Here is a 16,555-nt window from a genome sequence, read left to right on the forward strand (position 1 = left end):
CTACAATATTTTTTTAGGACTTTACGAGAAGAAGATTTTTCAAGGATCACGGTTCCTTGAAAAGAAGACGAGAAGTACAAAGGACAATAGACAGACTTCAACCGGGGAAAAGCAAAGGCAATTTGTTGTCTAATCCCAGTGCAAGTAAGAATGAAGAAACTTCCATCTCTGGAAACCAAACGGGTATGAAGGTAAAGGATCAAAATGTTGAAACTCTAGAAAAGGAAGAACAGATAACACCTAAGTTGAGTTTAGGGACAGTTTTAAATAGTGATGTTATCGGATTTGGAAAACACAGTTTTGAAAATTCCGATACTGAGGTTATGAAAAAGGATGAGGATTCTCAAGACGATTCTGGGGATGAAAAACCTTTAGTTCTTGAAGAGGATGATAAAAACTCTCCAGAAGCGGAAGAAAACCTTCCTGAAGATGGGTTGTCAACCAAAAAGTTGAAAGAAGATGCTTCTCCTACTTCCAACAGCTTTGAAAAGAAAACAGCTCCTGTGCCAACTTCAACCAAGGCTGAGAAATCCTCCACACCAAATCTGAGTGCATGGTTTAAAGCGTTTGGGCTGCCAAAATCACAACCACCTACCAAAAAGAAGTCTGATATTAACGATGAAAGTAAAGAAAAGCTGGATCAGTTCAAGGCTACTCCTAAAGACACTGAAGAGGTTATATCTGTGGATGACGATAAAGATAAGAAAATTACTGTAGCTCCGCCTCTGGTGTCACCTGCTAGAAGACAAAGAAAGGCTAGTACAGGAAGCAGTGTCTCAGAGAGGTCATCTTTCAGTCAAGACCCTACAGACCCAATGATTGATGGATCTTCGCCACGGCCGAGCTTAGACGAGCATTACCTATCTCCGCAAGCAGACCCGAACAAAACACCTTACCATCACTCCCCCCTTAATGGAACCATAAGAGTTGGTTTTTATCAAGACACATCATTTCCCCGGGGAAGCTCCGATAAAAGCAGTAGTCCCCGAGAACCTCCCACACCCAATTGCAGTCCCAGAGAGCCACCCAGCTGTTCACCCAGGGATATCCCGAGCTGTAGCCCAAGAACACCAATGGCAAGTCCCAAGTCAGACTATCCCTTATACAGTGGCAGCTCCCTGCCCTACCAGTCACCTTCAGTCAACACTTATGATGCACCTATGTCACCTTATCCAGCTCACATGTCATATTACGACACTAATAAACCTTTGACGGATCAGTACAGGTCAACACCGATTGCAACTGAAAAGTCTGTATCATCAACGTATCCTGTTAAAAAGAGGATAATAAACGAGGTAGAACAAAGTGCTCGCTCTAGTCCTGAGATATCTTATAGAGGTGGGTCTTTCACACCCACTAGAAATGCTATTGAGAACGACAGGAGTTTCACTCCCACGCCTGGTCGAATACCCACTCAACCTAATACAAGACCGGCCTATGCATCAGAAACTGCTTTAGCTCTAGGTTTGCATGGAATATCACCTCATCTCATGGACCCTTATGCAGAAGAAAGGTTACTTTCCGCTTCATACTACAGTAATGATGGCCTTTATGGGAAGAACCCTCCCTCAACAACATCGATACATCCCATGTATCCAACTTCAAGCAGTGTAATGAGTAATGTTAGTTATCCTAGAGATGATAGAGGCTATTCTCGAATTCCTCCTAATTTTTCTGAAACTAGACCTATCAAAGTCAGTGATAGTCAGTCATCGTATTCTAACTCTTTACCAGTCTCAAAGACCTCAACTCCTGTGATAAATTATTCGGGGCGAAGTACAGATTTGTCTTGTAATGCACCTAGGTCATCTTCACCTTTGAATTATTCCAGTCATCCTACTGCTGCCAAAACAAATACACCACCGAACCTCAGTTATGTCAGTAGATCACAAGATTCAAACAAACTAACCGAAAGCCCCTTGGATTTTGCCAAGGTATCTCAAAATGAGCCGATTAAAAACAAAGAAAGTTCCCACATTACTTATCCTACAAGTCGAGAATCTTTACCACCTAAAGTGAGTTCACCTTACAGTAGGGCAGTTTCAGACTTATCCGCGTCCGGTTTGAGCTACAATCACTCTCCGGACCTAGTCAGTGGGAAACTTAGTGTTCCGCCTTCACCGCTGAGCTACCCTTCTCAACAAGACTTGCTCGCAGGCAAGGTGAATTACAGTCATCCGATGTCCGATCTCGCAAGGTTTGGCTACCCTCACAGTGTCAGCTACAACCACCCGATGTCGGATCTCATCCAAGCCAAAGCTACCTCAGGGACGTACCCTGGCAGACCAGTGGATCTGATGACTGCTGGGTACAACAGGCCTCTGGAAGTCGCCTATCAACAGGTGTCCAGGGCCAGCACTACACCTAAGCCGTCAGAGCCAGCAGCCAAACCCGCTGTGAAGAAACCGAGCAAGAAGAGAAAGAGCAGCGACACCTCCACGCCCTCTGGTATCCCGGCAGGATTTCAGCAGTATTTGGGACAGTCCTCGTCCGAAGCAATATCTTTAAAAACATCTAGTGTTGTACCAGGAAGTGCCTTTAATTTTGGCCCAGCGCCACTCAAAGACAGTTACACTTCGTACCTGGAAGAAATGCGGTCCAGTAATTTCTTCGCACCTCATCCGGACATGAGTGCAAACACTAAAAGTTCATCCCCTAGTCCACATCCACCTGCTTCACCCTTCCCCTACCTGAGTCATGCTCCGTCTCGGCCTCTGTCCTACCCGCATCCCTTTATGAACTATCCACAGATGCTGCAGAAGGAGGAGTTACTGAGGCCGATGGTCCTGCACCAGGGTCTACTCCCCCCCACTGGATACCCCCCTCCAGGAGGGTACCTTGGGATGCACGACCCCATGAACAGATCCTCTTGGTTATGAAGGTATTTCACAATAAGTTGTGACCTATTTTATTGGCTTTAGAGTTATGAATATTAGTCTTAACTTCTTAAAAACATTCTTTACCACTGAAAGCAGTAAAACCTCATTACACGCTTTAAAATTCTCAAAAAAGATTTTTTTGTTTAGCTCTTGGCTTGTAAGCTGGCACTTGACCGATCCCTACTAGCCTCTTGCTCAAAAACATTATGTGCCATCGTGAGGGTTGCGTAAATTGTCCTCACAACCCTCGTGAAGGTGCTCAAGTACATGAAACACGAGGAGTCAACTTGTTGAGTCAGCGGAAATGTTTGCAGTCCGGTCTTTTCCTCACCACCACCCACCCCTGCTACACTGCCTGTGCTAGGCCCAAGTGCCAGCTTACGTGTCACGAGCTATACACAAAAAGTGTTTCAGCTCTACCCATGTGAAAGTTACATGCTTTCTAAATTAAAAAAAAGACTTGTTGCACACAAATGGTGTTGTGTTAAACTTATATTATGAAATACAATTATTTAATTCAATTATTTCATACAAAATGTACGTATGTTAATTATAACAAAATGTATCTTGAAAAATGTATCTGTGTAAAAAGAAATGACTAGTCTTCCTACCATATATTTTTCTTTTGTACCTAGTTGAAAGCGCAATGTTACATTTGTCTTTTGACTTACCTTCCAAATTGCTTTTAATACTACTCATAAAATTCAAACATTTTCCAAAAGTCTCAAATCACACATTGTGGTTACATATTTTGTCCAATCATTAAGAATCTTCTATTGGAAATTAAAGTTATCAGAAATCAGGTTTTACTGCATAAAATCCTTCTGGTTAGCACATGTCTTTCTCATAAAAGTGTACAATTAATGTATTTCCATTTTAATAAATAATTATTTGTTGAAAGCTAAGGTAATATAAGTAATACATATCTGAAATGTCTGGGTTTTGTAAGGTCAGTTAATGATATAACTTAAATTGTATCCCATACGATCAAAGTTTGTGTGACAGAAAAAATTGCAATACGTTTTTAAGGTAATAGATTTTGTATGAACAATTGAAGGCTAAGTAGTAATTTTGTTCACTTGAACCAATTTATTGCATGAAATCAACTTCAACGTTTTCTTCTCATTCTTTCTTACAATTTAATAAAATAGCCGGGCCTTAAAAATTGATTTTTTCATTGGCCCAGTTTGTTTCATATTTTGTATTTTGATGAGCTATAAAACAAACAAACAAACTTAACAAAAGCACATCAACTTCAGGGTTTAGAATATAAAGTTAACAAATCCGTGTGTATATGTATTTACAAATACATAGCTTTAATATTAAAAGTTAACGATTTAGTGATGATCCTAAGCAGCTGTTTGTAACAAATGTAAATAATAATGCTCTCTATAATTGTTAGAATTCTGTACATATTAATAGTTTGCTGCATTTAGGATTTATGTACTTATCGTACGCATTCATCTCATCATTCAATACTCGAAACAGCCTATGATCCAATGATTGTATTAGTCCATACATTCACATATTCACTTTACCAAAGACACTGATTACTGGACCAACTACCGATGTGTATATAGTCGATGAAAAACTGTTTAATGTTTTGTACATCCTAAATGAGTATACTTAATTTTTTGTTTGTACATGAAAATTTTCATATTTGTGTAAACTCGATTTAAATAAGATGTACAGTTGTTTTATATAGTAAGTAGTTAAGCGATAGAGATTTTGTTTGTAGTTGTGCATTCTATTTTTGTTATTAACTGAAAAGTTAATATCCAGTTTTATGAAATATTATTTGTTTATTGTTAATTTTGTATGTTTTCTCTGTCACTGGTAGACCGACAACAAACTTCAACAAGTTTTATTGTTGGATTCGTCATTTAAATCTGTATCGCTCATTAATTTTGTATTGTTGCATCTTTGGAAACCTCTTAAAAATATTAATTAGTTATAAAAAATGTTACATTATATCCTCAAATAAAAGTTGTTTAAAATGCTCTATTTCAATAATAAGAAAAAGGAAAACCACAGTAACTAGTAAACATTGAAATGCTGTAAGTTCAATCAGTTATCTATGTCATAAACTTCATTTCTTAATTACATTGTTCAAATATAAACTGAACAAATTGTTATTTATATATCAACATTATAATAACATTATTACCTCACTGAAACTAATGTTATTTATTTTTGCTGTACAGTGAGTATCCAAGTTTGCTGCTACCAGGGATACAAAGATTCTTGTTTTTGTTAAATAGTAACAGCCTTCCATAAAGTAATGAAATATGTAAGAATTAATCAAATTATTCCTAAAAAAAACAATATTTACCCATAATTATTCCCACTAAGGAGAATGTTAGAGAAGCATCATTATTTTTTTTATTTATTTTTTTTTATAACCAATATGCTTAACACATTAATTTAATATTGCATACACTTTTTGTTTACTGGCAAGCCTTTTAACAACCCTCACATACACACTCAATGATCTTCCTTAAACAACACCTTAGTCTTTTGTTATACTATATGGTTTTTTACTGAGTAGATTAAGTTTTATGTCATTCCTATGTGTTCCATAGTCAAACACTATTTTCTGTGACAGTTATCAATTAGCTATTCAGGCATCTGGATCACTTTTTTAGCAATAACTTAATGTTTGATTCTCTTTGAGGTTGCACAGAACAACTGTGCGCTATATTTGTAAAAACAATAGGCGCACCAACAGCTTAACCTCACTGGTAGGCTGATATGTGAGTGTGTGTGTGAATGTTGTGTAATCCTCTAGGGCTTGCCAGTAAACAGACAAGAATATAATTCTTTTCTTTTTTTAAGCTAAATTAGGCGTTGGATATAACCAAACAAAATTATTTTCCCGGGTTAAGTTAAAACAAAATCTCTTAAAAACATTGCTAAAATATTTTCTAATTGGTATTAAACCATCAAAGTTACATAATTTTATTATGTTCAACACATTTTTCTTATGTAAAGTAATACTAAATTTAAAAGTTCAAATTTAGTATTACATTACATTAATTTGCCAATATCTCCAATACAAAAAAAAATTGTTCTTAGAAAATTTTACTAACCATAAAATATAACAATCTTTGCCGCAAGATTGTGTATACAATTTGGTTTTATTTAATCAGTACATTTTTAGCTCATTTCAAAATAGTTTGACCCTTACCCTCAAGTAATTAATCTTCATGGATTTTCAAATCTCACCATCACCAAAATATCAAAAGTATTGTCTGTATCACTAAAATAAAAAGTATAATTCTCTGTACTTTGCGTGCATACTCAACTCATTCTGGAATATTGTAAAATATGTTTAGTTTTATGCATCCGTTATCGAAGTAAAACTTGAATAAAATACTTTTTGAACAATACCTTAAAGTACCTAATACCAGTGCAATATGACTTATTACAAACATTTTATCCAGATTTATATTATGTTAATGAATTAATATTTATTTTTATATTAGTTTATTCTGATTTAATTGACTGTTTATCGTATCAAAAATGTTTCATTCATTTCAACATATCAGTCTGCTGTCGAACAACTTGCATTTTTTACATAATTAATGACATTTAATGTCATTTGTTAAATTTTCTATGTTTATTGTAGCTAAATTGATGCTCAGAAATAATTTCTTTAACCGTAAGATCCACATAATACCTACCTCCTCCCGGACATGAGTAATATTCTTTACTAATGTTGTTTGTGCTATGTTTTATACATTACTTTATTGATCTCATTTAGTATGCAACTTGATTTAGTTGCTTTAGAGCTCAGTTAAATAGTAAGAAACATGATTTAAATTTATTATTAGGTTTAAGTATTTTTATAAATTGTGCTCTGTTTGACTACAACCCCCAACTAGCATTTAAACATTCTTAATACCGTTAAGTTGGAAGTTATTTCACATTTGTTTCTTTCAATTAAAAGAAGATTTAACATCAACCCTTTTTTTATAACTTGCTTTGAAGCATGTAGTATATATTTTTTTTAAATTTTGACATACATGTTTAAGTACATCTCAAAATTGCCTGAAACTCCCCAACTTCTCAGGGCTTAGTTCCAAAGTTAGAAACGATTTTTTAAAACAATTCTTTTAAAGATTAAGTAACTTTATAGTTGATTTTTTATGATAAAAATAGACGTTTAAATTAATTAATGTGTACAAAGTGTAATTTATTGCACATTTTACAAATTACCTACTTAAATTCTGTTACTTTCTTGAAGCTAGTTTTTGTTGTGTTATGAAATGCTTTTTAATACGTAAAGGTTATTTCCAGTTTTGTACAAGACTGTTATCCCTAACCCTGATGTAAAAATCAGTAAAGTTTTGATGAATTTAATGAATTTTTAATTCACTTCCTGTATTCCACCAACAGTTCTAGTAATGTTTTAGCCAGAGCACAGACCAATCAAGCATTGTTGCACCCTGAATAAATTACACAAAACACTTGGTCGAAAGGAATAAAACAAGAATTTGTGTGATAATCAGTTTACTGGAGAGAAACTGACAGTCACTGGTTTGTCTGGTATTCTGTTCATTCTGTAGATCATACCAATTGCATCATCATTGCAACTTTGTAGATTGTATTTTTTCAGCACCTACAAAAACAATAGTGTTTTATAAACACTACATTTGAATACAAAGTAAATAATTTAAAATCTTCTGTCTAAAAACGTGTGTAGGAGGTTGAACAAATAATCAAAATTATTAATTTAAAAGTTGGATTACTTCCAAAACTCACATGATGTGCTTCTGTAATCCAATATGTATTGAATCTAATAGTGTATTGGAATCATCATAGCTTATTTGGCAGCCATTCATAAAATGTGAATGTCTTATTTGTTGATTTTGATTTTTGTCATATTTATTTATTCTATGAGTTGCGCCTTAAATAATGTAACGAGTCCATTCAATGTGCATTTTGCTCCTGTTTGATTATGCTTAATGTGTGTGTCCACTAAAAACTAGTTTAATATTATTATTTTGATCATTTTTGTTCATAAAATATCCAAAGTAAATAATTAAAATAGATAGGGTAAATTTTAAATCCCTGAGGCTCAAAACGAATAATTTGGGAATATTTTAGACCTATCCAATACATGTATATGTTTTTGTACTACTTACAGTTGAGAGAAGTATGGTCATCTCTGTCATTGCTATGCTTCTGCCGGGGCAGGTTCTTGGTCCATGGCCAAATGGTAGAGATGCAAACGGGTGAATCTTTTTATCACTTTGATTTGCAATTTTCAGCCATCTCTCGGGTTGGTATGATGATGGGGATTCAAAATATTCCGGGTCAAGACCAGACACAGAGTTAAAAGCTGATACTAGTGTCTGGAAAATCAACACTCTTTTAACTCAAACAACATAACATTCCCTGACATAGAGCCCAAGGGCTTAGGTTTTAAGTTTTTTGTTAGGACAGCAGGTTTATCTGAATGGAAAGAGTACACTAACAAAATAAACACACAAAATTGAATAGTTCACTGCCCTTTACAGTATTTTCTACCAAGGAGAAAGTTGTGGAAAATATCTTCCTTTTAGTTGTAAATGCTGTAATTAGAGTGGAATCTAATTAATTGTTGCGTACAGTGTAAAATTTTTGTTCCTAGATGGATTCTTTCTAATTCAAAAATCCTCAAATTTATATCGAATTCATGACTAAGATAACACCTTTTTGGCTGAGAGAGTTATCAAAAAGAGTTAGGAGTGAAGCTTTAACAAAAGATTTACTTGGAAGTATCTTTGAAAAAGTTTCAATGCAAACGTATACACAGGGTGGAAAAAGGTCCAGGCCCAGTTGAATAAGTAATAAAGCTAGAGCTTTAAAATTTGGTACAGTTACTGAGCATTAGTATTATTTCAACACATTATTCAGTGATGTGCAACCTCTTCAGGGAGGAGGGAGATGACCCGCAAGGAGTCAGAAGAAAATCTTAAAAGTAAGCATAGGTTGATAGTTACATCAAATCAAAGGCCTTTACTAGTAGAATACGATGCCACAAATTTGAATTCAACCGGACAACGGAGTTTAAAATGGGGGCCGGTCAAAGAACTCTTGGATCTGCCATTTTGAATTTTTGGTACCAGCTTACACAGTTAGATGGTTGAGTGAGATACTCCCTTTTACCACACTGTCTGTACTCAAAATGTCTTGTGCTAAGGGCTTTAGGCACCTGCACTTCGTGTTATTTTTGTAGACAAAAAATAGCTCGTAATTTCAACATAAATATTTTGTTAATAAAAACATTGTAAATCAGGAGTTAATTAGGTTTAATAAGATCGATTTTTACTCACTCCCGCTGGAACAGAATAACCCCCAATAACAGCGTCCTTGGCCAGGTATCTACTGTTGGCGCCCGCAGTGGGTGACATTCGGAGGGTTTCTTTCAAACACGCTCGTGTCAACTTAAGAGAACTATCGTTCCGGACCAGCTCTTGAAGTTTTGGGTCTTTTGAGAGGTAATGCAATGTCATGGCTAATGTGGTTGAAGTCTGTAACAATAACATATTTTATAACATAATAGTAGAAGAAAGCACAAGTACCAATATTATTTCAAATGTACACAAGAATAAAGGTAACAGCAATAATTGATGATCAGGTGCATATTTTGATAAGAATGAGTGCTTATTCCATGTGTTTCAGGTTTGGTGTACCACGTAATACCAGAAGCAAATGCAACAAGGCTTATTTCACCAGTACACTAAACTTAATTGATATTTAAAGGAGTGTTTACAGTGTTGAAATCTTGTGTTGATCTTCTAGGTTCAAAACGGTCAGATTGTGTGGTCGGTCCCTCAAAATTGAGGCATGTAGTAAATAAAAAAACATCACAAAGACGACAAGAAAAACATCTACACACACTAATGATGATGTAACCGGCAGAAGGTCAAGGCAACTGAAAGCAACAATAAAGGTTTGATTCACTTTGTCACAGGTAAAAATAAGAAATGTTTTTTTAAAGTTCATATAGGCTATCATCAAATGAACAACTATTATAAAAAAAAGGGTGGAATTTAAATATTTAAGTTTGGCTAAAACTCACCGCATCGATTGCTCCAGTAAATATTTCCATCACTAGCATTACAATGTCATCCCAAGTCAGAGACTTGTTGCTGAAGAGCGCCTCCATCACAGGTTGATCTTGGAAACTTCCCTTCTGATATTCGTCAAACACTTGACTGATTCTCTCTTTTAGCAACCTGAGAAAAATATAACAAATTTTAAATTTATTCTTTGTTCCTTCAAGAACTGCTGCAAAAGATGACTAAAGCTGGGTTTTCCTAGGCGCGGAGAGCGGAAAAGGGATTAACATGGTGTACATTAACATCAAATTGCCTAAGACAAGTGGATACTGCTCTCTGCGTTCCGCGCCTAGGTAAACCCGGCTTAAGATAAAATTACGAAGTATATATTGGTAAACTAGGGTCTCCATCGAGCTCCTTCCACGCCTATGCGGGCTAGTTCAAAATAATATTTCAGCACCATGATCTTTTTCTTCATCCACAACAATTTCTAGCCGTTCCCCACCTTTAATGAGATAATTAATCTTGTCACTAGTCATAGTAGCCGAAAACAACATAAAGACAAATTGAAGCTCCTGCCAAGAGTATGAATCATGTTGATATCGGCAAATTTTGTAAAATGTAATTTCTGTTTAGTTTGGTTAAGGAGATATAAGTTACTAGTTAGGTATATAGTTCTAAATAGTTAGTTGGAGATATGTAATTTATATTATAAATTTGTTGTTAACTAACAAGTATTACCATTAGTTAGTTAGTGTACTCAAACGATTTGATTTGATCAAATGAACACAATAATTCAAAAGTTCACCTGTACATTGTCATGTGAGCATTTTCCAGCTTTCTGTATCCTTTCGTCTTGTAGATTCTCCAAATAGGAGGTTCAATCAGTGTTTGATAGAGTCCATCCATGAAGTCAACATTGGCCTGGACAAGCTCTGAGACATGGCCCTGATCTGAGTCCAGGCATGGGAAGAGTCTTCCCGGACATATTACTGATATTGCTGAAACATTATCTTTGGTCAATGATATGTTACTGCTATATCAGTCAGCAGCAATATTGTAAAGTACAACCAACATATCATAATAACATAATAATTCATCAATCATTTAATATCAGCCCATTAAATTTTACAGGTTATTCTTATTTAATTTTAATTAGCCTATGTCTGCTTAAAAAAAAGTCTTATCATTAACATCGAAGATTTTTTTTAAAGTTCTCAATGGATGTACACAGTTAGGTAAAATGTGTAGTAAAATGTCTGATTTGAGATACAGCTACCTCATAAATAATTCAAATTCACTCATTCCTACAACTTCTACCTGAGTCGTCCACTATTTTTAGGTGAGCCTTCCCCACCAAAGCTCAGCCAAAGACAGGTGAACTAACCATGAGTTACACACCAAGCCAACTGAGACGAGATTCAACCCCTCAATCTGCTATGCTGTCTGTTAGATAGAGAAACGCTTTTACCCAATGATCTACTGCACTTACCCGGCCATGCGGGACTCTTCCTGAGCCCGACCTTCAGCCTCACTTAGCAGTTCACTTGTGGGAATGTTGTTTTCTAGAAAACCTAAACCCTACCAGAACCAAACCTGATGCAACTCCAGAAGCTGCATTGCCAACACTTCAGGGGTTTGCTCATCCAGAGCTGGCGCGTATCAAAGAAGCCCCAAAGACTAGGGAACACAAGGTCCAACTGTGGGTTCCGGTGTAGATACGAGGGTGTGCCCTAGAGCTGCAACAGTCATTCCACCCTCGGGAGAAGGACGTTCAAAGGCCAGAGGTTCACAACCCCTAGGTTTAATGAGGGTCAGATACGGAGTTATTTCAGCAAACACCTTCAAACTCTGGGAATCATCAATGATACCCGGGGTATCAATTTTGCAGCTAGTCCAGCAATGAGACTGCAAAGCAAGTAATTCTAAATTGCTACATACTTGGGGCTAGGAGAACAGCCCTGTTTGGTCAAAAGCAGCCAGGTGATGAACCAGACGCTAACATTGGGCAAAGCTCCTGTACCTGTTAAGGAAATAAAGTTACTCTTTTTGACCCGAGGTCAAGTTTAACGATCGAGGCAAAGCCGAGGTCGGACAATGAGCGGGGTTAATAAGACACTTTTTGCCCGTGTGGTGAACTATATTTTTTGTCATCTTGCATCATTAATTAACAAACTAGGCCTAATCTAGAAAACAAAATATTTTTATTTAAATATGACCTCTCAAAACGACTTCCAGCTTGTTTTCAATTCTGCTAATGCAAATAATTGAGCAGCTGTTTAGTAAGTGATTCAATCATTTTGTCTATTAGAATTGTGTTACACATTATACCATCAATATGTCGAGCGGTCAACAAACACGTCACATTCCCTAGACTAAAAATGATTTTTACTCCCTAGAGAGTAAAAATGTTACTTTAGACCCGCAACGTATGCATGAATAACGGCTGTTTTTGCTGCAGTATGACAAAAAGATTATTTTTTCCAAGTGCTACTTACATTCAATTGAAAATTTTGTTAGATGTGCATACAAATCAAAAAGTTTTCCATTTTCATCTTTATGGCGGTCTATATAATCAGTGAATCTGTTGGCAATCATCTGCTGCTTGTCTTTGTAGGTTTGTAACATGCTTGTATTGAGTAGAATGTTCATTGCTCTTCTAAAATGATACCATTCTTTGCCATTTCTGGAAAGAATTAAAATGTAAGTACCTAACCAAACACCTAATGGCAGACCATATTTGTCTTTTGGGACTGTCCAAGAACATTTTTAGTACAGAACTGTAATATTATTTAGTTTGCTTGAATCTTCTCTCACTGACTAATTATATTTGGTGTTAGTACAACAACTGTCATCCACTTGCTAATTATTAGCTGTAATACTAATAATTGTCATTTCAGAATATCACTTTTGACAAGTGATACCAAGTGGAGGTAGACTTCTCATACCATATTGATCATTTTTTGAAGAGTATTTTGTCTCCAATTAATTATGTTTTAGTGTTATTATCGACTAAATGTATTTCTTAAAGTTCACAGTATGCACTTTAAATGGTGAAGAGAATCTTCAAGAGATAAACAATCAAGGCAACCACAGAAGAACTCAATGATAAAGATAATTAAAAATACAAAACACAAGAGACTACATGGCTTTAAAGCCAAATGTTGCCCCTTTACTTAGACACAAAAAAAACCATTGGTAAGTTAAAACCAGAGGACTCAAGCAATGGATTATAAACAGAACTCATTATTTGTTAAAAATAATTTACGCAACTACGAAATAAAATTAAATCAATACACAATACACACTATAGAAATCAATGTGCCCCGGTCAGAAACATACCTTAAAATAATTGCCAACAGCTTATTATAAATTGCCATGAAAAATTACAGTGAAGGAGTAGTAAACTAAAAAAACTAAAAAAAAAACTGCATTTTCTTAAAAAAACATCAGCATTATGTACTAAAACATTATTTAGAAAGCCTATTTAAGGCCTAATAAGGAATATAACAGTACTGAACATCCTAATAAAATAATGTGAACTACCTATAACATATTTCACACATTTAATGTGTGAGAATAAATCCATTCTATCTATGCCAAATATTGTATGCATATATTTGTATTATTGTCCATAGCCAGAAAATAAATTACCCAGGGACAATCCCAACACTGTTGAATTTATGTTTCCGAAAGTGGTAAAGAGCAGGAAATGGTGGTCTATGAGGTCTTGTCCCTTCATGCTGGTACATGACTTTGGTGTCGTCTGCATCCTTCGTTATGACTATGTGCTCTCCATTCAAGTAAAGTTTGAAAACTGGTCCCAGTTTACTGCTCAAATCTGCCATTGCCTCAGTCATCTTCTCTACTTTATATGGTCCTGTAAGTATAAAGTCATATCTGCGGTGACTTAAAAAATGCTGCAAGAGTGGGTGTAACTTGTTAGTAAAACTTAACTTGTTTCACACAGCAACTCCAATTTTGATCAGAGAATTTCAGTATAGCCTTCATAACACAAGGCCACAGTACTGGGGAGTGTAGCAATGTGACTTGCATATTGCCATGGTAATAACAGGTAAAACAAACTTGTAAACATTAACATTATGCACACGCTCGAACCATTTTAAATTAGTGCAACAGCTGTTACAGAGTTTGCCGTTTCTGTGGCCGTTGCCACTTTTGTCTCGCAGCGGCCTTGTTCGAGGAAGCTATGATTTTTATCATCATTGTTCTCGTTAAACAATTTTTCAGTTAAAATTTATAAGATTCTCTTCTAGATACAAAAAATACTCCCACTGCAGCAAACCTACAGACTATTCAATTTACATTTACCTGGTTAGATTTCCCCTAAAATATATAATTATACCATCACAGTACCCGTCCTTCATACGGGGTTGGCATATAAGTATAAAATGCTTATTGCAGTTATACTCAAGCTTTGCGTTTGCAATAGAAAAGGACCCATTTTGATCAAATTTGCTTCTTTAAATTTACGGTATTCTTTATTACACATCTACCATAGCCATAATGTTCTACCACTTCACCTAAACAATACCCCCGCCGCAGCAAACCTGCAGACTAAGCGAATTTCCATTTCCCTGAATGGATTTAAACTAAAATGTCTCCTTAAAAATATCACATTTATTCCCTATTTAAATAGAATCAGTTTAAAACATACTTAGGTTTGCTGCAACAGGGAGGGTAAAAGTGTTTTTTATGTAAGATGTTAATAGTTAGTAAGAAATAAAAACATTTTCCAAATTTGGGCAAAATATGTTTATAAACAAGAAAACAAGCAAACTACAACAGTTTACTTATTCTCCATAAGAATAACATGGGAATTTTAAATTTACAATTTTTTGGAATTTTCTCCGTAACCATTAGGCGCATTATAACGCTTCAATATACTAAATTATTTGTTTTTTTAAGCTCTACAAAATAGTTTCGAAAGAAATTGCAAAACTTTATGTTTTTTGGGTAAAAAATGGGAAAAACCCATTTTTACCCCATAAAAGCCCCCATAAACCCCCGTTCCCATGGTCCGATCATGCTGGTTCGTGAACTCGTTCGAATAAACGTAGGTTTACACGTTTGTACCAAATTTCATCAAAATCGGATCATTTTTGCTCGAGTTATTGCGCTAACGGACACATATATATATATTATATATAAATATATATATGAATTTGAACGGATGGTGTTTTTGACCTCTAGGGACCTCAAAACGAAAAAAAAAATCGGTCCCGGGTCCAGGTCTTACCGTGAGTACTACGGTAATAGCTTATTCCCTATATGGGAAATTCGCTAAAAGAGAAAAAATTATCAAAAATTTGCTAAATATCACAAATTATTAATGAAATTAAAAAACATAAAGATAACTGTAAAGAGTCCAACTATGACAGTTCTCATTGCATATCACAGTTTTTTGTTGCTGCTTTGTTAAATTATTTGTCAGTGGCTCAAATTAGCTGTTCAGAAAAGCAGAAAAAATTATAGCGCTGCACCCTGTTGGTAAATCTTATAACTTTTAATGCTTTTGCATATCATAGAACCAATTTTTTAGTCGAAACAGCTGACTATGATAATAAATAGCATTAAAAAGTCATGAGGTTTACCAATAGGGTGCAACACTATTATATTTTTGCATTTTATGTATGACAACAGCTAATTTGAACCGCAAAAAAATGATGTGGTACACAACGAGAACTTAATTTACTTTTATCTGTGGTTTAGGTGCAGTGGTAGAACATTATGGCTATGGTAGATGTGCTATAGCATGTGTAAGCAATTACTAGCTAGTAAAGTAAGGTATCAATGCAAGTTGTGATTTTGCAATAAGTTTGTCATTTTTTTTAAATATATTGTTAAGTAACGTAATAATGTATTTTAGTAAATGTTGAAAAGATGAAAATGAAAATTGAAATAACATTGATTCATTTTCATTTAAAACTTGCTACAGCTAAAAAAGTATTTTGTAGAGCTAGATAAATTAAATTGAAGTTCATGCATTGCAACACACAGTCCTTCATATTTTTTTATCTAGCATTGTAAAATTCTTTAATTTAATATGTTTAATTACCTCTGGGAAGAAACAAATATGCATGTCCCAAAACTGGCCACTTTTTCGGTGAAGGGATGTCTTCAAAAGATTTTACAGCTAATTTTGAGAACTGTCTACCACAATGTTTCAGTTTTGTGATCATATTCAAACCTCTAATTAGTTTATGGTTCAGATCCTGCTATAATCTTATAAAGGTAAAATTAAGCAAATATTTAGTAACACATAAATCACCACTACAGAATTCAATTTGAAAATCCCGCGGTCAGGTTTTTAATTTTCAAAAAAAATGTCTAAAACAATATCGCAAACGCAGTGCAACACATGATGCAAGAGTGTTCGTTGAACTTTCCGATTCCACTCCCACTGCATTCAGTGACTTCTTGTTTGACTGTCTAGTCTGTACTGTACTGTGTAGTCTTCTTAGTGCGTACGTAGTGTGTGTGTTTTTGTAGTGTGTATGATAATACTACTCAGGCAGGACGAGGACGACAACGACTTTGACAAGGATAAGACCAGAATTTACATTCTTCTTCGCCCTTCCCTTCTGCAAAATTCAAAGATCATTT

At 35.1% G+C, this 16,555-nt stretch overlaps 2 protein-coding genes across 2 annotated transcripts in view; one reads left to right on the top strand and one right to left on the bottom strand.

Moving 5' to 3' along the window:
• LOC128995583 (uncharacterized) overlaps positions 1-5,949 on the top strand; it is a 43,029-nt gene extending 37,080 nt beyond the window's left edge. Inside the window, exon 13 of the mRNA XM_054420600.1 lies at positions 18-5,949. Within this exon, the coding sequence (XP_054276575.1) occupies positions 18-2,879 (2,862 nt within the window). The 3' untranslated portion in view covers positions 2,880-5,949. The remainder of the gene's footprint in view (positions 1-17) is intronic.
• On the bottom strand, positions 3,023-16,250 carry LOC128995585 (probable cytochrome P450 49a1). Its single transcript, XM_054420601.1, has 9 exons — positions 16,008-16,250; positions 13,583-13,808; positions 12,427-12,614; positions 10,737-10,929; positions 9,949-10,105; positions 9,200-9,397; positions 8,027-8,236; positions 7,396-7,500; positions 3,023-3,271 (listed from the first exon to the last, which is right to left on the bottom strand). The coding sequence occupies exons 1-9, from the start codon at positions 16,129-16,131 to the stop codon at positions 3,023-3,025; spliced, it is 1,650 nt and encodes a 549-aa protein (XP_054276576.1). The 5' UTR covers positions 16,132-16,250.
• Between the last annotated feature and the right edge of the window lie 305 nt (positions 16,251-16,555).

This window comes from Macrosteles quadrilineatus, unplaced genomic scaffold (genome assembly GCF_028750875.1).
Source record: "Macrosteles quadrilineatus isolate MER2022 unplaced genomic scaffold, UCM_ALF_1.0 Scaffold_5__1_contigs__length_97177068, whole genome shotgun sequence".
Lineage (NCBI taxonomy): Eukaryota > Metazoa > Arthropoda > Insecta > Hemiptera > Cicadellidae > Macrosteles > Macrosteles quadrilineatus.